Source organism: Monodelphis domestica, chromosome X (genome assembly GCF_027887165.1).
Source record: "Monodelphis domestica isolate mMonDom1 chromosome X, mMonDom1.pri, whole genome shotgun sequence".
NCBI lineage: Eukaryota > Metazoa > Chordata > Mammalia > Didelphimorphia > Didelphidae > Monodelphis > Monodelphis domestica.
In genome coordinates, this window is record NC_077235.1 from 625,854 (window position 1) to 651,547 (window position 25,694).

The 25,694-nt window shown below is 46.4% G+C and overlaps 2 protein-coding genes and 1 long non-coding RNA gene across 5 annotated transcripts in view; 2 read left to right on the forward strand and 1 right to left on the reverse strand.

Moving 5' to 3' along the window:
- Positions 1-1,134, forward strand: part of LOC130456120 (uncharacterized) — a 32,143-nt gene extending 31,009 nt beyond the window's left edge. Inside the window, exon 3 of the long non-coding RNA XR_008914604.1 lies at positions 127-1,134. This is a non-coding gene — a long non-coding RNA (uncharacterized LOC130456120). The remainder of the gene's footprint in view (positions 1-126) is intronic.
- A 3,701-nt stretch (positions 1,135-4,835) lies between these two features.
- LOC100013032 (C-X-C chemokine receptor type 3) lies at positions 4,836-11,223 on the reverse strand. 3 transcript variants are annotated; one of them, XM_056809106.1, is made up of 6 exons: positions 11,174-11,223; positions 10,902-11,054; positions 8,851-10,144; positions 7,260-7,365; positions 6,872-6,968; positions 4,836-6,416 (listed from the first exon to the last, which is right to left on the reverse strand). In XM_056809106.1, exons 5-6 carry the CDS (start codon positions 6,878-6,880, stop codon positions 5,325-5,327), a joined length of 1,101 nt encoding a protein of 366 aa, XP_056665084.1. In that variant the 5' UTR covers positions 6,881-6,968; positions 7,260-7,365; positions 8,851-10,144; positions 10,902-11,054; positions 11,174-11,223; the 3' UTR covers positions 4,836-5,324. The 3 variants fall into 3 exon arrangements, with proteins under 3 accessions (XP_056665084.1, XP_056665082.1, XP_056665083.1); XM_056809104.1 differs by having other exon boundaries at positions 7,260-7,346; positions 10,902-11,203; XM_056809105.1 differs by having other exon boundaries at positions 8,499-10,144; positions 10,902-11,203.
- Positions 8,799-25,694, forward strand: part of LOC103103943 (erythroid transcription factor-like) — a 42,266-nt gene continuing 25,370 nt past the window's right edge. The window contains exon 1 of the mRNA XM_056809310.1: positions 8,799-8,912. Within this exon, the coding sequence (XP_056665288.1) occupies positions 8,799-8,912 (114 nt within the window). The remainder of the gene's footprint in view (positions 8,913-25,694) is intronic.

Here is a 25,694-nt window from a genome sequence, read left to right on the forward strand (position 1 = left end):
AAGGGGCAGGCCATGGGAGCTTGGGTGACAGTGTTGAGAGGGTGGAAGGGGTGGCAAGAGTGCACTCCTGCTCTGATCTGCTTAGGGACGCTTTCCTGACTGCCCTCATTTGTTCTTTGCCCTTAGTTACCTGAGAAAATCAGCATAACCTGGAACAAGAAGCTTCATACAACTGCAGGATACTGTCATGTTTCAGGCAAGGAAAGTGGTCCACAGTCATCACGCTCCATCAGAATTGAGCTTTCTGAGAAAGTCTGTGACTCTGCAGGTAATGGGACAGATATGCCTCCACCGAGGCAATGAGTGGCATGCCCAGTGTGGGACCCGAACACCCTTCCCAACACTCTGGCTGATAGCTTCAGCTTCTCCCAGGCACCTGGGCCAGAAACCTCAGAGTTATTTTTGGACTCTCCCTACTCCCCTGTTTCTCATCCCAAGCTAGTCACTAAGACCCAGTCCTTCTTCCTTGGTGATAGTCCTTTTCTGCTCCTGTTGCCACCACCTTAGTGCAGGCCTTCACGATCTCACACTTGGATTGTTAGAGTTGCCTCATACTTTGGCTGCGTCCTGCCTCCATTCTCTTTTCTTCCAGGCCATGGCTCTAAGTGATGGTATAGAAAAAGCTCTGGGTTTGGAATCCGAGGATCCATGTGACCTCGTCCAAGTGCCTTTTCCTACTCTGAGCCTCTTTTTTCTCCCTTATCAAATGAGGGGACTGAATCAATGTATATCTCAGGACCTTCTCAGCTGTAACTCCTGTGGTTACCTTCCAGTCTGTCACCAGATTAGCCTTGAAAAAAAGTTCCTAATGCTCTCTTCTCCTTGGTACTCTCTGCTTTATGGGTTTTCATGCCACCTCTCTCTTTCCCTTAGTCTTGTCAGTGGAATTACTAGCCAGAAGTGAATTTGAATTTGGCTATAACATTCTTGGGTGTTGTCAGTTGGGGATTAAGTATTGGAAGTGATCTGTGGATTCTTTCAATCTCAACTTTTTCCTCTTGTTCTAGAATATCGGGGCAGTTTTCTTGGATAATTTCCTGTAGTATGATGTCCAGGCTTTTTCTTTTGTCATGGTCTTCCAGTAGACCAATGATTCTTAAGTTGTTTCTCCTGGAACAATTTTCTGAATCTTATGTTTTGTGAATGAGGCGCTTCATATTTTCCTCTATTTTTTTCATTCTTTTGATTTTGTTCTATAGTGTCCTGCTGCCTTGTGAAGTCACTTGATTCTAGGTGTTGTATTCTGGATTTTAAAGTCTGGATTTCATCTCTGGCTTTTTGGTCATCCTCCTTCTGGTCTGATTTTCTTTGGAGGTCATCTTTCATCTTCTTTGTCTCATCTTTCATTTTCTTTGCCTCATCTTTCATCTCCTTTGCCTCATCTTTCAAGCTGGTTAATTTTGACTTTCAAGGCACTATTTTCTTGTTTTAGTTCAAGTGCCTCTGTGTCCAGATGATTTATCTTACTTTTTAAGTCCTTTTCCCAGTTGTCTTTAGCCTATCTTAATTGTGTTTTGAATTGTATTTTGAGTTCTTCCAGAGCCTGTATCCAATTCGCTGGGTTTTCTGCTTTTTTGCTTGGTGTTCCTTCATCCTTCTCTGTTCCGTTTGCTCTTTGTTCATTGCCTGTATAGAAGCTGTCGATTGTGATTTCTTTTTTCTTTTTCTGTTGTTTGCTCATATTTACCCCCTTCTTCACTCCCTGCCTGTGCTCTTGCTCCTCTCATTTTTTTTTGTGGTTTTGGGCTTTTCTTTCAGCCTTCATCCTTGGAGCTTTGTCAGCAAATCTCTCAACATAGTCTGTGGGGGAGGGGTGTTGGAGTTTGAGCATCCCTGCTGTCTGAAGGCTTTGATGGGATTAAGTCCAGCTGGGTTGAGCTGGATTTGCCCTGAGGATAAAACCTTGGGGGGGGCAATATGGAGTGCCTCCACTGCTGCAACTAGGCTACCTGCTCTGCACTTCTTCTCTAACTGCTTCCCCACCACCTGTGTTCGATGCTCTGAGCCTGGCACTGCTTTGCCCACAAGGTACTCCCTCCAGAGCAATACCTTTGCCTGCCCAGGGGTTCCAGCTGCCCTGGAGGCTTAGTGCTCTAGGTGGGGGGGCAGGACCTTCTTTCTTCCTTTCCCTTAAACCCAAGTGTTCTCGAATTCTGGCTTTTGGGGGTATACCTTTTAAATTGAGTCCAGCAGGAGGGTTCCTTGGCTTTGTCTTGTTGTTAGGTTTGATTTTCAGTCCCCTAGGAGCATTTAGTTTGTAATAGGTAAGGAAGGGTTTTCAGAGGTCTGAACTTGCACTGCCTCTATGGCGCCATCTTGACTCTGCCTCCCCAGAAGTGAATTTGAGCAAAAGGAGGCTGTAGTAGGAGCTGGCCAGGGTGGGGGTGGAGACAGATAGTTGTACAAAGGAGAGAGCATTAGGCCTGGGTTCAGGGAGACTCATTTTCCTGAGTTCAAATCCAGCCTCAGACACTTGCTAGCTGGGTGACCCTGGTCAAGTCATTTCTCCCCACTTGCCTCAGTTTCCTCATCTGGAAAATGATCTGGGAGCGGGAAATGGCAAACCACTCCAATATCTTTGCCAAAGGGTCGGACGTGAATGAGATGACCGAATGGCATCAAAGGCAGTGAGTAGCGGAGGGAATCGGTCAGAAAGGCATCTGCTGGCTGAGTGAGTAAATTCCTAAGAAAGCGAGTGAACGTTATATTCCAAACCTGTCTCCCTACTGTGGATTGTGGTAACTGTGTCACTTCAAGAAGAAGAGCTTGGAACTGCACATGTATTTCTAATGGTGACATTCTAAAAGACCTCCCACCTCTTTCCCCCCCGGGCTGCCTTTTGAAACAGATGATTTGCTGGTAGTTCCAAGTACTGTGGGACAGTGCCTTTGGCCGCTAACTAGCTTCTCCTCCTAGCTTTCTGACCCTTCTGCCTCAGTCTCCTTTGCTGAACTTTGGTCCAGGTAGGTCATGCCCACTAACCACCGGTGGCCCCCAGGGCTCTGTCCTAGACCGTCTGCTCTTTTCTTCTCTCTCCTAGACCCTCTTCCCTTTGCTTCTCTCTCGTATCAGTCACCTCAGTGACCTCAACAGCTTTCTGGGTTCATATATCATCTCTGTGCTTCTGATTCCGAGATCTACTTATCCAGCCCTAAGTTCTCTCCTGACTTGGTCTCCCACCTCTTGGACATGTTGAACTGGCTGTCCAGTAGGCGTGTCCAAACTCGTCGTCTCTGCCCAACCCTTCACTCTGCCTGACTTTTCTGTTACTGTCAAGGACGACCACCATCCTCATCTCAGCCTCACGATCTAGGTGCCATGCTCGGGCCTGTGTTCACCCCACCGATGTCCAGTTCTACCTCTGAGCATCTCTTGAACATACCCCCTTCTGCCAGTGGTGATGGTCAGGTCGGGTTCAAGTGTAGCCAGCAGAGAGACAGCCAATAGATTGGTGAGAGTGTGGACGACAGGGAGGGCAGTGTTGGAGAAGAAGGGCTGGCCTGGGCAAGGAGGAGAGTTCACGCTCTTCCCGTAAGCTGGGTCAGGAGAAGAGAGAGTCTGAAGGCCTCTGATTGCCGTGGCGTGAGGAGGCTGGGAGGAAGGGGAAGCGCTCGGCAAACAGCCTCCTGTTTTTGGCGAAGTAGAACATTTTCAGGCTCTCCATGGAGAGGGTGGAGGTAGGGGTGCCGGGAAGGCGAGAGGGAAAAATTAGTGGGGCAGGGACTCCATTAGGGGTGTAGCATTGCCTCGCTGTAGTAAGGGCCCACTTAGGATTCTGTAACATCAGTTTTCAGTTAGTGTGGTTTGGAGATTTCCTCCAGCCCCCATTTTGCAGCATGTGAACAGGTGTGAAAAGAATGGATGGGGGAAGGTTTGGGGTTGCCATCTGGCATAGGGTGAGGGGGTAAGAGCCTCAAGCGTGGACTTGAGTTGGTTCACCGATGGCAGGGGGGGTGTCAAGACAGATATAGGAGGAGAGCGTAGCCAGGATGGCCTGGGCTAAAACTGAGAGTTGGAGAGAATGGAGAGGTTCATGAGGCCCGGGTTAGGAGTCATAAAGCAAAGGAAAAGGGGGAATGAGAAAAGACCATGAACAGGTAAAGGGATTTCGGAGTTCGTGACCACAGAACACTTGTGGCCGCATGTGTGGTCAGTATGACTGTCTCTGGGTGTAGGGGAGGGAGGGAGGGAGGGCGGAGGAAGAGGAAGAGCTCATGGGAGATGAGTAAGTTGAGGAACTGGGGGGAGCAGTGTTGGTGTTGTATTGGAAGGGAGCATCAGTCTGGGTGCCCATGTCGCCCGGCATGAGGGCAAGAGTCAGGGAGGAAGGACTCTAAAGGTGGTACCGAAGGGGGCAGATCAAAGAGATCAGTGTCCTTGGCCGGTAGACAATTGCCGTCGGATCCGGACCACACACTGGGACAGCACGAATGTCACGGGAGAAGTTGCCGAGCGGTGGTGGCAGAGGGGGTCTGGAAGTGTCAGGGTTGGGGGTGAACGGGAAGAAGGAGTTCCCAGATTCCTAGGCGATGAGAGGGAAATGTGGCCAGTGGTAGAAAGGTGAGCTACGTGGCTGTTTCATGGGGTCAGGGGATGCCATGGTCCCTTCTGGAAGGTTTATGCCCAAAGATCTGCCCTGGTGCACCCAGAACTGCCTGTGGTTAAACGGTCCCACAATTAGGACATTCATTATAAGTACACGTATGAATGTGGCGATTGCAGAGCCAGGTAAGGATGCTGCTTTGCCCTCCCCCCAACAGATTCCCCAAGACTGCAGGTGGGCAAACAGCTCTTGCCCACCCCCGCCCCCTCCAAAGAACAACTAGGAGCCAGAATCGGGGAAGTCATTTTTATTTGTTTTCCTTTGTTACTGTTTCTGGGCACGGGGCCTGCAGGGTCTGGTTCTTGGGCTCAGGGCCTTTCTGGGCCTTCACCTCCTGGAGTCTGGGCTCACTCTCCTGTCCTGGCCATAGAGCTTAAAGCTAGGCTAGCTCCAGCCTTCTCTCTGGGGCTCCACCCTGAGCCATGGCCACTGGCACAAGCTGTTCCACCACTCCGGGCACTCACGCGCATCACCCGGGGCTTCTCCACCTCGGCTCCCGGAGCCCTTTGGTGGCTTGGGGAAAGTCCTCGGAACAGCTAAATGTCATTTAGAGGCCAGTGCAAAGCAAGAGGTCCTGGTTGTCATCCATGTCCATGGCCCCCGGGAAGAAGTGCTGCCCCGCACCTCGTGCCGGAGGCCTTGAAGGGGACAGGCTGGCATCTGTGGAGAAATGGGGTAGACTAGGGGAAGGCGGTGAGAAGCGAAGCCGGGCTCTTCATCTTTACAGGCCCGAATAGGAGGCCTCCGTGGTCTCAGACCAAGAGGAACCTCTCCGAGAAGATGCTGGGGTGGGCCGGAGGAGCGCCTTCCGGCCCGGGCAGCCCAGTCTCACCAGCAGGGTCCACATCCGGTCTCGGAACTTGGCCCCCACGAAGGCGTAGAGCAGGGGGTTGAGGCAGCAGTGCACGAATCCCAGGCCCGAAGCCACGGACTTGGCCACGTCCAGCCGGCTCTCCCAGTCGCAGTCCCGGCTCACGACCCTCAGGTCGAGGAGGATGTCCAGCAGCGTAGTCAGGTGGTAGGGTGTCCAGCAGAGGACAAAGGCCACCACCACGGTGACTACGACCCGCATGGCCCGAAGCCTTCGCTGTCCCCGAGAGCCCAACAACACCAGGAGGATGCGAGTGTAACAGTAGGCCATGATGAGCAGAGGCAAGAGGAAACCGGCCAGGAGCTGGAGGATGCTCAGGGCCGTGTGACCGGCGGGGGGGAAGCTATAAAGGCAACGCGTGGCGTTGAGGCGGGGCTCATGCCGGGCTGAGAGGAAGAGCAAGTCGGGCAAGGCCAAGGGCAGGCAGAGTCCCCAGACCCCAGCACACGTGAGGGTCACACGTGTCCCAGGGCCCCGCCGGTAGAGTCGGGCAGCACATACGATGTTCAGGTAGCGGTCAAAGCTGACGCAGGCCAACAAGAAGGCCCCGGCGTAGAAATTGATCTTGAAGAGGGCCCCTGCCACCTTGCAGAGGCCAGAACCGAAGACCCACTCCCGGGCAGCCTCCACAGCCCAGAGTGGGAGGGTCAGCACCAGCAGTGTGTCAGCCAGAGCCAGATGGAGCAGGAAGGTGTCGGTGCTGCTCAGGGCTGGGCGCTGCCTCACAAGGACGGCCGCCACGGCTCCATTTCCCAGCAGGCCGAAGAAGAAGAGAAGGCCGTAGAGGGCGGGCAGGAAGGCCTGGTCGAAAGCCAGGATGATGTCTTGGCCACAGGGTGGAGAGGAGCAGCAGGGTGCCGACTCATTTTCTGGGTAGTCGTAGGGAAAACTGCTGTTTTCCAGGAAGGCGAGATCATCCAGCACAAGGTGCTGGGAAGGGACCTGGGAAGTGACGGTGGAAGGGTCGGGGCCTGGGGGGCTCAGCGATAGGCTGCTGAGCCCTTCCTGGTACTCTGCCCTGGAGCTTCCCCTTTTCGAGAAGGGCCCCTCCACTTCCCATCTTGTTGTGGTGCCTAGTCCTCCAGAAGCCTCCCCTCTCCCCTCTGATTCCCCTCCAGCCCCAGCCCTGGGCATCAGGGGAACTGGCAGCCTGGAACCACCCTCTGGGCATCTCCTCTAGGGCTTCTGGCTGGGAAACAGCAGTACCCGGTCCCCCACCCCCCCACCCCCCCTGCAGTGGGTGGAGGCTGCCCCACATAAGCCTGTCACCAGGACCTTGGTCCTGTTCTCTCGGCCCCCGCCCTGACCCTCCCTGGCACCCTACACCCACCCCAAAGTGCTCCCCTCAGGCTGCAGTTTCACCCACCCCATCAAGCGTGTGCCCAAACGCTACTTACTGCAGACATGATGGCTGTCCTGGAGCTCAGCAGCCCTGGGCAAAAGTGGCTCCAGGGGTTGGAGGCTGTGTGCTGCTCTCTGCCTCCCACCAGCCAGCTGGGGGTTGAAATCTGGACTGAGTAGCTCAGAGGAAGTGAAGGTACAGGCAGGCGGGCAGGCAGGTGGGCGGGTGCACTCCCCCCCCCCCCCCCCCCCCCCCCCCCCCCCCCCCCGCAACACTAGGCTCCTTTACACAAGAGAATCCCAACAGAAGTCCTTCTCAGCCACAGGGCAGCCTACAGGGAGCTCAGGACTGCCTCTGCCCCCTCCCCAAGCAGCCAGCCCTGGGGTGAGGGAGAGTGGGGGGGGTAGTAGTAAGGGGCAGCGCTAGGGGCAGCCACCACTTACCACCTCTGCTGCTGCTGCTGCTACTTTGGCATGATGAGTGATGGGCATTGCTTCTGGGCCAGGGCTGAAATTCGTGGCTTGGTGCATCTGGAAGGAAAGCTTCAGCCTAGGGCATAATCGCCAGGGAGAGGGAGAGGAGCCTGGGGCACAGCTCCAGGCAGCCAGCATTGAGTCAGCACCTCCTGGGTACCCACCCTTCCCTCGAAGAGCTCCCAATGGCACCGGGAGGACAGCCTCAGGTTCCCAATCTCTTTTCTCCTCCATCCATCCCACATTCCAGTTTGGTTACCTCTGGGGTGCAGGGCGGTCTGTGGGAGATGCCCCAGGGGCTTCCTGGGCCTTGGAAATGGCCTTCATTTCCTCCTTCCCTCCCTCATGCCATCTGTGTAATTCCCCCCTGGAGGACTGCAGATGTACAGGGGAATCTGGGACTGCCAGGTCCATTCCCCTCATTGGAAGGTGAGGCAGCTGAGGCACACAGTTTAAGTGCCCAGCCTAAGGGCACCCAAGCAGCTTGGATCCCGGGTCCTCTGACTCACTGTACCACTGAGGGACTGTGTTTGCCACGAGCCTGTCTCTTTCCACATGCAGAGAGCAGCGTCAGGGAAAGGGTATGTCAAAGGAGGGCATGACTGAGAAGGGCTGCCTAGCTTGGACTGGAGAGCACAGCAGGGGCCATTTAGAGTGCCCTGCAGCTGGGCCCCAACAGCCTGACTGCCTGTCCTCCAGCCTCTAGAGCCTTGGCCAGCCCTGGTCACTAGCTTCCAGAGCAGCCCAGTCCAATTTTCACCAGCTCTCAGTTTGAATGAGTTTTGATCTAGCAAAGCTACGCCCCGATCCGGGGTAGCCCTCGTGTGCCTCTGCCGTCGGGGCTCAGACACTCTCCCACGTTTCAGCCTCTCAAATAGGCAATGACTGCTCCCACCAGACAGAGACAGATAGCCAACACTCGCCAAGCTTCTCCTGTGGGCCAAGTGCCGTGCTCAGCCACGGGGACAAAAAGACAAGTAAAAGGAGCTCCCTGTCTAATGAGGGAAGCTGAAAAGGACGGGATGGGTGTGATGTCACAAAAGTCTCAAAGTAGTGTGGCTGGTGGGGAAGGGGAAGAAGACCCTGATGGCGGTGGCGGCAGTGGCAGTCGGAGCCCCTGGCCCTGCCCTTTTTGAGTCTGTTTCTTCTGCAGCCTAAAGGGGCCCAGGCCCTTCACCTGCTTCTCCCTCAGCAACCTTGGCCTCTCACCCAGATGATCCGTGGTGGCCAGAACCCAAAGGCCAGTGGAGGTGATCCCCAGGAGAAGCCTCCGTTTCAGGGACTAATAGCAGGAGGGGGCATTGATGCAGGAACCAACATTTCTGGGACATCTGCTGCATGCTGGGCATCGGGCTCCACTCGGGAAGTCCAAAACCCAATGGTGGTGATCCCCTCCCTCTTTCTAAAGAAGATATTGAGCAGAAGCCGCCTTCTAGACCCTCTCATCAGAGGAGCATGACTTGCGAGGAAGAGGAAGCAGGGACTGGGGCAGGGACCGAGAAGGGCACGATGGGGCAGTGTGGTCTGGTGACTCAAGGGCTGGCCTCGGATCTGGCATTACCCCGGGTCGCACCCCAACTTGGGGCTGGTTCCAGGCGAGCCGTTGCCTCGGTTTCCTCGTCTGTAAGATAGAGGTGATGACCCCTCTGGGATGTGCCTGGTGAGGCTGTGGTGGGCCTCAAAGGAGATGACGTGTCCATAGTGCTTGGCTTCAGGGAGGGCATGAGCCAGGCTTAGCCTAGAGCAACCTCTGCTGCCCCTGGCACTGAAGGAATCCGAGATGGAGAGGGTTCTGGGAGCTGGCAGCGGACAGCTAGGCGATGAAACAGGGGGAGCCCAGTGGGTCAAAGGCCCCCCAGGAACAGTGGCAGAGGCACAACTGGAACCCAGTCCAGGGACCGTGTCTGGGTCTGGACATTCTCCCCACTGGCACCCAGGGTCTGACCAGATCAAAGGATTCGCCTCTGTCGCCCTGCCCAACCGAGCGGGTAGAGAATCAGGAAGGGGCTTTGCTCAGCCAGTGATTTCCTCCAGGGGTGATGGGCAGAGATAAGAGTTGAGCCTGGGAGAGGAAAGGGGGGAGGGAGGCAGCCGGCCCCCCTTCCTGCCCTTCCCCCTCCCCTCTCCCCCAGACTCTGAAGAGAGGCAGGCTGGGCTGGGGTCAGGAGGGAAGGAAATTACTCAGAAGGAAGCAGCTCCAGGCGGGCCTGTGGCAGAGGTGTGAAGAGCAGAGGAGCACCTGTATCCTTTCCACACCCCTGGCCTCCTCCAGGCAGGAAGGCTGGGGGCTGCTTTGAGCTGCTGTTGTCTTCACACCTTGGGGCTGTGGTTAGGGGGGAGGGAACATGGGGGCCCTTCTAAGCAGCTCCCCCAAAGCTGGGTTCTGAGGAGGGAGTGGAACTCAAGGAGCGGGTGGGCAGGTGAGGGCTGTTCCTTCTCTGGAGGATCTAGACCTAGATGGCCTCTAGTCAGGGGTCCCCTGAACTCCCTCCTCAGAGAGGAGCTCCCTTGAGGAGGTCAACAGCCTTGGTCAAAGTGAGGAGGAAGGGAGGGGAGGGCGAGGCCCACAGGAAGAAATAGAAAGTCGGGCACTGAGATTGAAGAGGTGGATTCTGGATGGATCTGTGAGGCCTGGTAAAATGGCAGCCAGTCTGAAAAACTGGGGGGTGGAGGGGCAAGCTCAGGGGGAAGAAGTGGTACTCAGTAGGCCAGAGGACTCTTGGGAAGGCTCCCCCACCTCCCAGGAGGCCTGGGTTCCGCTCCCGAGACCCCCGCCATTCTGAGGCAGAATTACTCTGGCCCCGACACTCCAGCTGAGGTCCCTTGGGGCTCGGGGATTCCGTGAAGAGATTTTCCTGTAAGCAAAAAAGGATGAACAGAGATTTAAGTCTATTTGGACATTGTGAGCACAGGGTTGACCATCTGGGATTGGTACTGCTTGCTAGGGACTGGGATCCAAGAAACTGGGGAAAGCGGGAAGGCCATGGGTCCCAAGGCCTCTCGGCCCTGCCAGTCAATGTTTGGTTCTGCAAAGGACCCTGGCCACGCTGGATTTCTTCCCTCTTCTCCACCTGGAACCCTCCTAGCCCCTGGCAAGGCAGACAGGAATCAGGGAGAGCAGCCAGAGCTCCTGGACTTCCAGAAGGGCTGGCTTGACTCAGTCTGCCACTTTTTAAGCTTGGAAGATCTCTTCCTCTTGACCAGTGTCCCTGGCCTGCCCTCTAGGCACCCTGGGTTGGAGCTCTGGGGATTGGACATAGAGATTTAGGTGTCAGCTGCAAAGGAATGGTTCCAGAATCCAGGAGACTTGATGGGGAGGGTGGGAGGAGGGATGACAGCAGGAACAGACTACTGAATCGATAGAGGGATGGAGTGGGGAAGGAGAGAGATGCAGAGATAGAGAGGAGAAAGACAGGCTGATTGGCACAGACGCAGCTAGAAAGAGAATGAAGTGCATGAAGATGGAGATGCAGAAGATGGAGACACATATGGTCACAGAGTGAGAAGGACAGAGAGAAGAGACTGACGGAAATCGTGGAGCTTTGGGACAGAAGGACAGCCAGAGAGGCCCGACACCGGTCTGTGAATGAATCTCGGAACTGACCAGCTCACCCAATCAATGTGTGAACAGCTCGGGGCCTCCTGGGCTCCCATGTGTCCACTTCTGCTTGGAGTCGTCCAGTGAGGGCAAGGAGCTCCTGGGGCAGTCAAGGAGCCAGAATTAACCCTCTCACTGCTTCTACCTCTTCTTCCTTGGTCTGCCCTCTGGGATAAAGCACAGTGGCTCTAGTCCTTTGGGATTCTCCTCAACAAAGGGGGACTTTTGGGGTTTCAGGAAAAAGCAATCCCATCCCGATTGAATTCCTATCCTCGGACTCTCATACCCAAGAAAACGCTTAAGCCACCGCCCGGCCTCCTCCAATAGCGTCTTTCTCTTTCTGTCTGTTTGGTCTGTGACATCCTACTTGAGACAAATTCCTGTTGAAGACCTCACTGGGAATGTTGAAGCAAACAAGGCAAAAGAGGATAGAGGATAGATGGTGCCAATTTGGTGTTTACTGAGGCAATGGGCTTCAGAGGTGGGTACCTCTCCCTCTGAAGGTGTCTGACTCCTGGCACTGATTTTTCTTGTCCAATTGCTCTGGTTGGCGTTTGTAGCTCTCCATCTATATGGCTAACTCCAGCTCCTATGCCCTTCCCTGACCCCCTTGCCCCTAGACCTCCTGCAGGCAAGTCACCACACCCTGTATACCCCTTCCCTGGCCCCCTAGAGCCCCTGCAGTCAAGTTACTGAAGAACCAGTGACCACACCCTGGAATGTGCTAGGAACTGATAAGGACCCCAGCCCCAGGAATTCCTGTGCACTCCCTCTACCACAAAAGTGTATAAAAAGCCTGAAAGCCCCAGACTCAGGGACAGCCAATTTTTAGGGCTGAGCCCCATACAGCAGTTTGGTTAATAAAACTCCCTTCTGTGTATTATATTGTTGGTTATCATTTCATTTTTGGGATCATAACCGGGCACTTCACTACAAGGTTTGCGAAGCACCTTCATCCATTAGCTTCAAGGTGAAAACCAGGGAAACCTTTCTTTCATTCAAACCAGACCCTTGGTTAGAAAAGCTTCATCGAAATGCTGCTTTTAGCCCACTCTTTGGATCTCAGGAAGGAAGGAAGGAGTCTTTTGTTTGCCTGCTTTTAGAAAAGACTCATTCTTTTTTTTTTAAACATTATTTTATTTGGTCATTTCCAAACATTATTCATTGGAGACAGAGATCATTTTCTTTTCATCCCCCACCCCACCTCTCCCCTAGCCGATGCACGATTCCACTGGGTATCACATGTGTTCTTGATTCAAACCCATTTTCATGTTGTTGGTATTTGCATTAGAGTGTTCATTTAGAGTCTCTCCTCAGTCATATCCCCTCAACCCATGTAGTCAAACAGTTGCTTATCTTTGGTGTTTTTACTCCCACAGTTTGTCCTCTGCTTGTGGATAGTGTTTTTTCTCCTAGATCCCTGCAAATTGTTTAGGGACATTGCATTGACACTATTGGAGAAGTCCATTACATTCGATTGTACCACAGTGTATCAGTCTCTGTGTACAATGTTTTCTTGGTTCTGCTCCTTTCACTCTGCATCACTTCCTGGAGGTTGTTCCAGTCTCCATGGAATTCCTCCACTTTGTTATTCCTTTGAGCACAATAGTATTCCATCACCAACATATACCACAATGTGTTCAGCCATTCCCTAATTGAATGGCATCCCCATATTTTCCAATTTTTGGCCACCACAAAGAGCACAGCTATGAATATTCTTTTTTTTTTTAGAGATGCCTTTTATCTGCTAAATAAATGCTGGACTGAAGCATAAATATATGCAATGAATATTTCCTCAAAACTCTTCACTAAATACAAGATCAAGAAAACAAGAAAAAATTTGACAAGGTTTTAGGCCCCATTACTTGCATTGTGGAGTCATCCTGTTGATCTCTGGGTTGACTGCTTCTTCCTCTCTTGGGAGTAGTTTTATTTTGACAATGGATAATTCCATTAGAGTTGTAATGAAAGACAAGATTTGGTGGAGGTGGAATGAAAAAGAATGAATAGGAGTCAGGACAAAGTTGTAAAAGCTGAATATGTCTTTCTTCATATATGTGCTTGAAACTCTGACCTGGGTCCTTTCCAGCCAGGTTTTAGGTTGAAATCTTGTTCCAATATAAAACAATTCAGTCTAAAGCAATTCAGCAAATATTTATTTGCTCACTTTGTGAAGAAAACCATTCTAGGCTCTGTGGATCTTAGAAAAATGTTTAAGATGTGATCCGTGTCCTCAAGAAGCTTATGGTCTAATACCAGAGATAAGTCAAGATCATGCATCCAGGAGTTCTCTTGTGGGTTGCAGAATAGGAATGGGGAAGGAATAGAAGATTTGATTGGTATATGTGCTTTATGAATATTCTTGTACAAGTCTTTTTCCTTATTATCTCTTTGGGGTACAAGCCCAGCAGTGCTATGGCTGGATCAAAGGGCAGACATTCTTTTAGTACCCTTTGGGCATAGTTCCAAATTGCCCTCCAGAATGGTTGGATCAATTCACAACCCCACCAGCAATGAATTAATGTCCCTACTTTGCCACATCCCCTCCAGCATTCATTACTTTCCTTTGCTATCATGTTAGCCAATCTGCTAGGTGTGAGGTAATACCTCAGAGTTGTTTTGATTTGCATCTCTCTGATGATCAGAGATTTAGAACACTTTTTCATGTGCTTATTCATAGTTTTGATTTCTTTGACTGAAAATTGCCTATCCATGTCCATTGCCCATTTATCAATTGGAGAATGGCTTGATTTTTTGTACAATTGATTTAGCTCTTTGTAAATTTGAGTAATTAAACCTTTGTCAGCGGTTTTTATGAAGATTTTTTCCCAATTTGTTGTTTTCCTTCTGATTTTAGTTACATTGGTTTTGTTTGTACAAAAGCTTTTTAATTTGATGTAGTCAAAATTATTTATTTTACATTTTGTGACTCTTTCTAAGTCTTGCTTGGTTTTAAAGTCTTTCCCTTCCCAAAGGTCTGACATATATACTATTCTGTGTTTGACTAATTTACTTATAGTTTCCTTCTTTATGTTCAAGTCATTCACCCAATTTGAATTTATCTTGGTGTAGGGTGTGAGGTGTTGATCCAAACCTCATCTCTCCCACACTGTCTTCCAATTTTCCCAGCAGTTTTTATCGAATAGTGGATTTTTGTTCCAAAAGCTGGGATCTTTGGGTTCATCATATACTGTCTTGCTGAGGTCACTTGCCCCAAGTCTATTCCACTGATCCTCCTTTCTGTCTCTTAGCCAGTACCAAATTGTTTTGATGACCACTACTTTATAATATAGTCTGAGATCTGGGATTGTAAGGCCCCCTTCCTTTGTATTTTTTTTTCATTATTTCCCTGGATATCCTTGATCCTTTGTTCTTCCAAATGAACTTTGTTATGGTTTTTTCTAAATCAGTAAAGAAATTTTTTGGAACTTTGATGTGTATGGCACTAAATAGATAAATAAGTTTGGGTAGGATGTTCATTTTTATTATACTGGCTCGTCCTACCCATGAGCAGTTAATGTTCTTCCAATTGCTCAAGTCTAGTTTTAGTTGTGTGGAGAGTGTTTTGTAGTTGTGTTCATATAGTTCCTGTGTTTGTCCTGGAGATAGATTCCTAAGTATTTTATTTTGTCTACGGTGATTTTGAATGGGATTTCTCTTTCTAATTCTTGCTGCTGAACTGTGTTGGAAATATATAGAAATGCTGATGACTTATGCGGGTTTATTTGGTATCCTGCAACTTTGCTAAAGTTGTTGATTATTTCGATTAGCTTTTTAGTTGATTCTCTAGGATTCTTTAAGTAGACCATCATATCATCCACAAAGAGCGATAGCTTGGTCTCCTCCTTGCCTATTTTAATGCCTTCAATTTCTTTTTCTTCTTTAATTGCTACTGCTAGTGTTTCTAGTACAATGTCAAAAAATAGAGGTGATAATGGGCATCCTTGTTTCACTCCTGATCTTATTGGGAATGCATCTAGTTTATCCCCATTGCAGATGATATTAGCTAATGGTTTTAGATATATACTGTTTATTATTTTTAGGAACGATCCTTCTATTCCTATGCTTTCTAGTGTTTTTAATAGGAATGGGTGTTGTATTTTATCAAAGGCTTTTTCTGTGGCTATTGAAATAATCATGTGATTTTTGTTGGTTTGCTTGTTGATGTGGTCAATTATGTGGATGGTTTTCCTAATATTGAACCAGCCCTGCATCCCTGGTATAAATCCTACTTGATCATGGTGAATGACCCTTCTGATCACTTGCTGGAGTCTTTTTGCTAGTATCCTATTTAAGATTTTTGCATCTATATTCATTAGGGAGATTGGTCTATAATTTTCTTTCTCTGTTTTTGACCTGCCTGGTTTTGGAATCAGTACCATGTTTGTGTCATAAAAGGAATTTGGTAGAACTCCCTCTTTACTTATTATGTCAAATAGTTTGTATAGTACTGGGATTAGCTGTTCTTTGAATGTTTGATAGAATTCACTTGTGAATCCATCAGGCCCTGGGGATTTTTTCTTAGGGAGTTCTTTGATGGCCTGTTGGATTTCATTTTCTGATATGGAATTATTTAAGAATTCTATTTCTTCTTCTGTTAGTCTAGGCAGTTTATATTTTTGTATATATTCGTCCATATTGCCTAGATTGGTATATTTATTGCCATATAATTGGGCAAAGTAATTTTTAACGATTGCCTTAATTTCCTCTTCATTGGAGGTGATGTCCCCCTTTTCGTCTTTGATGCTGTTAATTTGCTTTTCTTCTTTCCTTTTTTAAATTAGATTGACCAGTACTTTGTCTATTTTGTTTGTTTTTTCAAAGTACCAGCTTCTAGTCTTGTTTATTAGTTTAATAGTTCTATCACTTTCGATTTTATTAATTTCTCCCTTAATTTTTAGGATCTCTGGTTTTCTTCTAGGGATTTTTAATTTGTTTGCTTTTGAGTTTTTTTATTTGCATTTCCAATTCATTGATCTCTGCCCTCCCTAGTTTGTTAATATATGCACTCAGGGATATGAATTTTCCTCTGATTACTACTTTGGTTGCATCCCATAAGGTTTGAAAGGATGTCTCACCATTGTCATTTTGCTCAATGAAATTATTGTTTCTATGATTTGTTCTCTAACCAATTTTGGAGTATCATATTATTTAATTTCCAATTAAGTTTTGATTTGGTTCTCCATGTACCCTTCCTGATCATTATTTTTATTGCCTTATGATCCGAAAAGGCTGCATTTATTATTTCTGCTTTTCTGCATTTGTATGCCATATTTCTGTGACCTAGTGTATGGTCAGTCTTTGTGAATGTGCCATGTGGTGCTGAGAAGAAGGTGTATTCCTTTTTGTCCCTATTTATTTTTCTCCATATGTCTATTAAATCTAATTTTTCTAACATTTCATTCACTTCTTTTACCTCTTTCTTATTTATTTTTTAATTTGATTTATCTAAATTTGATAATGGTTGGTTTAAGTCTCCCACTAATATGGTTTTACTGTCTATTTCTTCCTTCAGTTCTCCTAGTTTCTCCATTAGAAATTTGGGTGCTATATTATTTGGTGCATACATGCTGATTAGTGATATTTCCTCATTATCTAAAGTCCCTTTTAACAAAATATAATTACCTTCCCTATTCCTTTGGATCAGGCCTATTTTTGCTTTGGCTTTATCAGATATCATGATTACCACTCTTGCCTTCTTTCTATCAGTTGAGGCCCAGAAGGTCTTACTCCATCTTTTAATTCTGACCTTGTGGGTGTCTACCTGCCTCATGAGTGTTTCTTGAAGACAACATATGGTAGGGTTTTGGATTCTAATCCATTCTGCCATTCGTCTACGTTTTATGAGTGAGTTCATCACATTCACGTTCATAGTTATGATTGTCACTTGTGGACTCCCTGGCATTTTGATATCCTCCCCTAATTCTGACCTTTCTTCTTTAGCTATATAGCCTTTTAAGCTAGTGATTTACTTTAAATCTGTCCCCCTAGACCCCTCCCTTGATATGTTTCCCTTTCTAGCCCCTCCTTTTTTGTTCCCTCCCCCTCTCCTCTCTCCTTCCCCTTCCCTCCCTTTTTGTGTTCCCTCCCCCTTACCCCCCTTGGTTTTCCCTTCTCCCTTACCCCGTTGGATAAGATAAAATTCAAGATCCCAATGGATCTGGATGTTTTTCCCTCTCAGAGTTGATTTCACTGAGAGTAAGGTTTAAGTAAAAACTGTCTTCCTTTCCTTCTTATAGGAGAATTCTTCACCTTCTCTTCCCATGTGTATCTTTGTGTGAGAAAGATTATTCTATTTAGTTTTTTTTCCTATTTCTTGGAGTATATCTTAGTACCATCAACGATTCCCCCCCCCCCTTTTTCTTTCTATCCCCCCCTTCTCCATATCTTCTTGATGCCCCAAACTTTCCCTATGCGTGATTCTTCTTACTACTCTAATGATGCATAGAATTTTTGAGGGTACACATCACATTTCCCCCACATATTAATATATATAAATTGATATAAATATAGTCCTTATAGACGAGAGTTTGAATAAAAGAAAGAGATAACATTTTTCTCCTTTTCCCTTTCCTTCATATTTACCTTTTCATGTTTCTCTTGCTCTTTGTGTTTGGATATCAAACTTTCCACAGAGCTCTGCTCTTTTCTTTACAAATGTTTGGAAATCTTGTATTTTGTTGAATGCCCATACTTTCCCCTGGAAGTACATAGTCAGTTTTGATACATAACTGATTCTTGGTTGAAGACCCAGCTCTCTTGCTTTTCTGAATATCATGTTCCATGCCTTATGGTCATTCAGATTGGAAATTGCTAGGTCCTGTGTGACCCTGATTGGTGTTCCTTTATATTTAAATTGTCTTTTTCTGGCTTCTTGTAAGATTTTTTCTTTTGCTTGGAAGCTTTGGAATTTGGCAGTTACATTCCTGGGAGTTGTCTTTTGGGGATTTAGTGTAGAGGGTGTTCTGTGAACTCTTTCAATGCATATTTTGTCCCCCTTTTCTAGAATCTCTGGGCAGTTTTCTTTGATGATATCATGTATTATGATATCAAGATTACTGTTTATCTCTGGTTTTTTGGGCACACCAATGTTTCTCAAGTTGTCTCTCCTTCCTCTGTTTTCCAGGTCTGTCACCTTGTCAGTGAGATATTTTATGTTGTCTTCTAATTCTTTAGTCTTTTGACTTTGCTTTATTAATTCTTTTTTGTTTGCAAGATTATTATGTTCCAGTTGCCTGATTCTGACCTTTAAAGACTGGTTTTCCTTTTCAGTTTGGTCTGACCTGTTTTTTGAGGCTTCTAGCTGTTTATGCATGTAAATCTTGAAATTTCTCAGACTTGTGAATGTTAAAAATTTCCATATTGGGGAATTCTCCATTGGAACAATTCCCTACTGGGAACATTCCCCATTTTGACAGTGAGAACTCTACTTGGATCAGAAATGGGAGGACCTCTACTCCACCCGTACTTGGGACTGCTTTGGAGGAGAGAACTCCTTGCTAAACAATGAAAGTACTTTAACCCATACTTATAATGAGGCAAAAAGTTCTTTAAGCCATGCCTATTTTTAGAATTAATACAATGGGGTGCTAAGTACCTATTAAAGGTCAGTCAACTTGTAAACTTGCCAGCAGCAAAGAGGTGAAAACTTATTCAGAAGTTTTTCTGGTTCAAACTTACTAAAGAGATTAGTCGACCCAGCAGTGAATTCAGAATGGGCTGTCCCTTGGAAAACGTCTACTGTGATTGGTAGATAGAAGAACTTAGGGGAGGTGACATAGGAGAAAACCCCCTATATAAGAAAAAGTAGAATCTCTTGAAAGACAATCCTTTTGAGGAAGATCTCTTATGAAAAATCCTTTTGGAGAATCACTTGAGGAAAAGCTCTTGAGATATACAAGCTCTTGGAGGACAATCTCTAAGGAGGTCTCGCTGGAGCTCCTCTGAGGGGACTCTGTCCCTCTGGAGGCTCTTGATAGAGGCCCTTTGAAACAGTCTCTGGCTGGAAGGCTCTTTGAGGAGGACTCTGGCTGGAACTCTCTCAGAGGATACTCTGTCACTAGAATCCTTGCTTAGACAGACCTTGTGGTGATTGATAAAAAACTGACTGACTGATCTCTCTCTCTTAAGACTCTGGTCTAGGCCATGTTGGCTTAAGGCCCTTCATACTTATTTTCTTTTTCTCTCTTTTCTTTAATTCCTCATTGTATTATTAATTAAATTCTCTATAAAACCCAGTTGACTTGGGTATATTCATAATTGGGAATATTTCCCTGGTGACCACCTTATTTTTGATTTAAAACCAAGACACTGTAGTGAAACATATTTTCTGCGGTCACAAATTTACTCACCCACTCTTATATCTACTATAATTTATATTGTCCAATATTTTAACTGCCACAGTTTATGGCAGACAACTATTTTAATTATTACGGTTTATGGCTTCACTATTTTAATTATAACATGCATTTGCATATTTTGGTCTCTCATATTGCTGAGTTCCTTTTGCATTTTTTCCCATTTTTCCTTCCAGAAGGCTTCCATCTTTTTGATAATTTCCGATTTAAATTCTTCAAGTTTGTGGAGAATTTCCATTTCCTTTAGAAGGTTTTGGAACATTTGTTTGTGTTTCCTCTTCTATCTCCTCTGTATTTTGTATTTTTGCTCCATAAAATGTGTCCAAAGTTACCCCCTTCTTCTTGCTTTTCTTGGTGTTTGGAGGCTTTTGCACTTCTGTAGTGTTTGCCATCTCTATCTGAGTGAGGAAGGCTGGCTCTCAGTGTACGGGTCTAATGATCGAGGCTTTAGCCCCAGGCAAATTGTCCATTCTCCACAGCTGCACTGTCTTCCCGGGGAAGCCCAGAATCTGCCCTCCCCTGCCTGCTGGCATTTCAGGTGTTACTGCTCTCAGTTCCCTCCAGTTACTTCTCTGCTGCCTTACTTCCACACTCTGAGCCTGGCACAGCACCCTCCGCAAAGTACCTCAGTGCCTTTGCCAGCTCTGAGTTTTCTGTCCTTTCAGAAGACCCTGCACTCTAAGGAGGGAGGGGTCCTGGCCTCCCTGAGCTTTGAGGGCTCCTGATGGGATTATGTTCAGCTGGGTTGGACTGGATGTGCCCCGAAACAAAAACCTCCACTGAGACTCAGATGGAGCCTCCCGTTTCTCTCTATTTCTCTGCCATCTGTGTTGGATGCCCCCGAAACTGGCTCAGGTTGCTTTCAAGGTGAACCCTTCAGAACAGCCAGCCCCAAGGCCCTTTTGCTGGCCCTGATGTTCCCGCTGCTGCCGCGGGCTCATCGCTCTGGGTTGGGGGGAGGGGTCTTGGGATCTTCCTTCTGCCTTTCCCTTAGACCTGAGTGATCTAGGATTCTGGCTTTTGGGGGGCGTACCTTTTGATCTGAGTCCAGGAGGAGGGTTCCCCAGATCTGTCCTGTTGCTAGGTTTGAATTTCAGTCCCCTAGGAGCATTCAGTTTGTGATCAGTAAGGAAGGGCTTTCAGAGATCTGAACTTTTGCTGCCTCTAAGCCGCCATCTTGACTGGAAGCGAGAAGACTCATTCTAAACAACAGGCTATGCATCAGCAGATTCTTCTCTTTATATCTAGTGAAGAAACCAAGTAATTTTGTTGTTAATGTGCTCCCTGAGGGTTTGGCTCCTCAGTCCTACCTTGTGGTTAAATTGGCTTCCTGGCTCCTCCCAGTCCTCCCACCTCTCTTGGGATCCTGTTCTTTCTTCAGGGGCAGCTTCTTCCCTGAAGCCTTCCTTGGTCTCCTGCTTTGTAGTGTTTTCTCCCTAGTCAAATTGCTTTGTAGGTTTACTTTTCTTTGTGTGTACAGCCTCCCCCAGGAAAAAGGCACAATGTTTGGTATATGCCATCCATGGTGTTTGCCTCTTTGTTACCCCACTTCAGGTTTTCTTGGCAGAGCTGGAGCTATTTGCTGGGTCTTTCTCGGGCTCACTTTGGTTCAGCAGTCTGCTCTACAGCCCAAGTCACTCACTCAGCAAGGCAACACAAGATCCAGGGAAAGAGTCCTCTAAAGCCAAGGCAGGAATCTCAGCCAATCTCTCCAAATGCCAGGAAAGGAATCATGTCCTAGACCACCTTGGTCTCTTTTTATACCCCCTTTCCCGTGTTATTTCCTGTCTCTTCCCCACCACAGAAACCAATTGCAGTCTTTCAATGTTTCTAGTACTACCCAAGGGGGGGCAGTGCTTATGAATTAGTAAGTGACTTGGGAGCTCCCTTACCTAATGTTTAAATGGGGTACTTTAAGTTCTTGATTTGATTAGCTAAAAATAGGCCAGGAGAGAGTTAATCCTATCTTCACACTCCCCATCAATGAGAGGGTGAGGAGGCTGAGGCAGGCAGTGTCCATCACAGTTCCAGGGAAGAGCTCAGGAGGTGAGAGTCCCTAAGCCCCTTTTTTGTCTGGGAGAGGGCTTCTCTTGCTCCCTGAAAGCTCAGTGATGTATGGAGCAGTCTGGGAGGCAAAGTGGAGAGAGGAGCTGGAAGAGGCTGGCCTCTGCCTTCTGAGAAGCCAACAGGCATTGGGAAGAGCTTTTTCCTGGCTGCTGGGAGGCTGTTCCTGAGCAGTTCTGGCTGAAGTCCCGGATTCAGTGATGATCTTTTCTTCTTTCTCCTCTTCCTCCTCCCCCTCCTCCATTCTTTGTTCTATTTTTCCTTTGTGTGAAAGTTTCTCAACTTGTGGGCTGAGCCACAGATTTGAGTTCCAAGCTTCCTTCTTTCCCACATCAGGCCTTTTCTTCCTGTTTCTGTGGGGCTTTTCCCACCCTTGCCTCTCTGAGATTCTTCCCATTCTCTTTTGAGGACTTCTACACTGTGACAAGGAAATCACTTTAAAAAGACTGATATATATTAATTTAAGGTCGCCAAGGAATTCAGCTATGTAATTCCTTAATGAAAACTCAAGTCAACAGTCAACCTTTTATGGAGTTTAATTACAAACAGGAGAAAGAAAGGTATTAGAGAGAGAGAGAGAGAGAGAGAGAGAGAGAGAGAGAGAGAGAGAGAGAGAGAGAGAGAGAGAGAGAAGGGGAATAGGGCTTAAATAGCCCCTCTGTTTAGGCTGGGCCAAAAGGCCCAAGCCCTTAGATAGCTGAGGCAAAGAAAAGAGATCAGTCCCTATCACTCACGTGACCAAAATGGAGAAACAGTCTCAGGGGCCTCCACCTCCAGCTTCCTTCAGAGCAAGCTTCTCAGAGCACAACCTCTCAGAGCAAAACCTCTCCAACCCCCCTAGTCCTCAGACCCCGCTATCTTTAAGGAAACCATCCAAGTTCCCTCCCCTCAGTTCTCACATCTACCAATCACTGTCCACGTCTTCCCTGTGCCAATGGTGGCTCTAGCTTAACCCAGGACTGCCCAGAGGTCTGTGGCTTTGCACATGTCTGTTGAAGGTCATATTCTCAAATAATTAAACCTTGATCCTTTGCTGCAGCCCTTCCTAAATCCTGTTACCCTGAGTAGGGTGGAGATTGGAAGGAAGACCTGGTTCTGTCATTCCAAGTATCTCTATTGTATCAATTCTAAAATCAATCATGACTCAAAGAACTTCCTGTTCTATGCTTAAGCATAGGTCAAAGCCCTTTCCATTGTTCAGCAAAAGGTTTCTGTCCTAAAGTAATCTTAAGTAGGGAGGAGAAGGACCCTCCCATGCCAAGGGGGGGTTCACATTCCAATAGACTATCAGTAGGAAATTTTTCAAGTATGAAATTTCCCAATGGTGAAATTTCCAACATTTATAAGTCTAAGAAATTTTAAGGTTTACAACACCCAGAGGGAGGTTTCTCTTGAATTCCTTGGTCTGGGAAATGGCCCAGCATTCCTTTGGTGCACAGGACTTCCTCAGTGTCCTGGGGCTTTGCTCTGCACCTTCCTTCCCTTTGCCTGCACTGACTTTTCTGTGGGAGATCCATTTGGGAGGGGCTTCTCCCTCTCCTCTCTTTTGGTTGCCAGACTTTCCCTTTGCTTGGCACCTTTCTTCTTGTTTTGACACAAAGAAGGGCAGCTGGGCTTATACCATCTCTCTCTCTTCTTGGGCCATCTTGTTGCAAGGCCCCTGCTAAGGCTTTTATAATTGTTCTCTTGCCTTAGGTCACTCACCTCCTCGTCCCAAATGCATCATATCATATCCCCATCAACCCATGTGTTCAAGCAGTTGTTTTACTTCTGTGTTTCTACTCCCACAGTTCTTCCTCTGGATGTAGATAGCATTCTTTCTCATAAGCCCCTCAGAATTGTCCTGGGTCATTTCATTGCTTCTAGTAAAGAAGTCTATTACATTCGATTGTACCACAATATATGTCTCTGTATATAATGTTCTCCTGCTTCTGCTCCTTTTGCTCTGCATCAATTTCTGGAGGACCTTCCAGTTCATTATTCCTTTGAGCACAATAGTATTCTATCGCCAACATATACCACAATTTGTTCAGCCATTCCCCATTGAAGGGCAGCCCCTCATTTTCCAATTTTTTGCCACCACAAAGAACGCAGCTATGAATGTTCTTCTACAAGTCTTTTCCCATATGATTTCTTTGTATAATGTTCTTTTTTAAAAATTAATTTGGTCAATTTAGAACATTATTTCTTGGTTACAATAATCACATTATTTTCCTCCCTCCCCTCCCCCACCCTTCCCGCGGCCAACATGCAATTTAATTGGGTATTGCTTGTGTCCTTGATCAGAACCTATTTCCATGTTGTTGGTGTTTGCACTAAGATGTTCATTTAGAGTCTACATCCCCAGTCATATGCCCTCGATCCATGTATTCAAGCAGTTGTTTTTCTTCCGTGTTTTTACTCCCACAGTGTTTCCTCTCAATGTGGATAGTGGTTTTTCTCATAGATTCCTCCTAGTTGTTCAGGATCACTGCATTGCCGTTAATGGAGAAATCCATTACATTCAATTGTATCACTGTGTATCAGTCTCTGTGTACAATGTTCTCCTGGTTCTGTTCCTCTCACTTTGCATCAATTCCTGGAGGTTGTTCCGTTTCCCATGGTATTCCTCCACTTTATCAAGGAATAATGTTCTAAATTGACTAAATAAATTAAAAAACTTTAACAAAAAAAATTCTATAAAGTGATTTAAATTGAAAAAAAGAAGAGTGGCTGAAAAATCTGTAGAACTGAAGGAAACAAGGACTCAGGAAAGTCAGATACAGAGAGGGGAAAAAAGCAACAAAATAAATGTGTTTTATTTGAAAAAATAAATAAAAAAGAGAAGAAAACACAATCACTAGTATCAAAAATGAAAAGGGTGAATACTGCTTCTGACCGTGAAAAATGTGGGTTTCAAGACTGTGACTTGCCAAACTGTAAAGATAATTTTAGTGTCTTGATTTTATATTAAAAATAAGTGGTCGCCATGGGAAAAATACCCAAGTCAGCTGGGTTTTATGGAGATTTTAATTAATACAAATGAAGGAATTAAGGAAAGGGAGAGAGAGAGAGAATAAGAGAAAATTGTATGAAGGGCCTAGGCCAAATGTCCTAGGCCTGAGCCTTAAGAGAGACTAGTCAGTCTTTAATCACTCACCACAAGATTTGTCCCAAGAAAGTCTAGTGTTCAGAGAGACCCTCCAATTCAGCTTCCAAACTGAACTACCCAACTCCACCTCAAGCTTCTTCCTTTTAAAGAAAATTTTCTCTTGTGTCACCTCCCCTAAATTTTCATATCTACCAATCACAGTAGATGTTTTCCCCAGGACTGACCATTCTTAGTTCACATCTTTTTTTTTATCACCTTCTCTGGGTAAACTAAAACTTCACACGTCTTTTGTTAAGCTTGCCTTTTGTAAGTTGCTTGACCTTTTAGTGATTAATTTAACCTTTATAGGTACTTAGCACCCTTTTGTATTAGATCTAAAAATAGACCTAACTTAAGGTTTTAGCCTCACTATAAATATGAGTTGGGGACTTTTCATTGTTCAGTAAGGAGTTTACAACTTTATCTTCCCCTAAGGCACTGTCTAAGTTTGGGTGGAGTAATATTAAAGTTCGCAATACATTACTGACCAAGTACCTGCTTTGTTAAAAATGGGGAATAACTTAATAAAATCTTCTAAGGTATAGTCTGAGCAGTTTTAAGATTCACAATTCCCCCTGATGATCATTGGGAGACTAGTCTCCCCATTGATCATTTAACATAATCATCTTGTAGTCCTAAACACACTTCTAACTACAGATGCACACGATATTCAATTTTCTAAGAGGAAATTAGAGTAGTTAGGTAGGAATAGAAAGAAAGAAAGCAAAACCAATGTTTTTCTAGGTGCATTGATAGAAAGCCAAATTAGGGGCAGTCCTCTTGGCATAAAAGTGTACATTTACAATAAATGTTCAATCAAACTTCAGTTCAATCAACCACACCCAAAGTTCATTCTTGATTTTTTTGATGTAGTGTGGATTTTCTGGCATCTTTCTGCAACAGTTCATTCTCTAGATTTAGGAGTTAGCAAGCTTCTTCCTTGAAGATATTTTCTCGAACAAAATCATAATCTTGGATTTTTATAAAAATACAATCTCAAACAAAAAATAAAAAATCTTGGATTTTAAATTAAAATACACACTAATGAAGATGAAATCAAAGAAATTACAGGAATTATTTTACCCAATTATATGTCAACAATTTTAATAATTTAAATAAAATGGAAGAATACTTACAGAAATAGAAATTTAAACTGCCTAGACTAACGGAAGAGGAAATAGAATGCCTAGATAAACTTGTTTTAGAAAAGGAAATTGAATAGGCTATAAATGAGTTTCCCAAGGAAAAAGCATCAA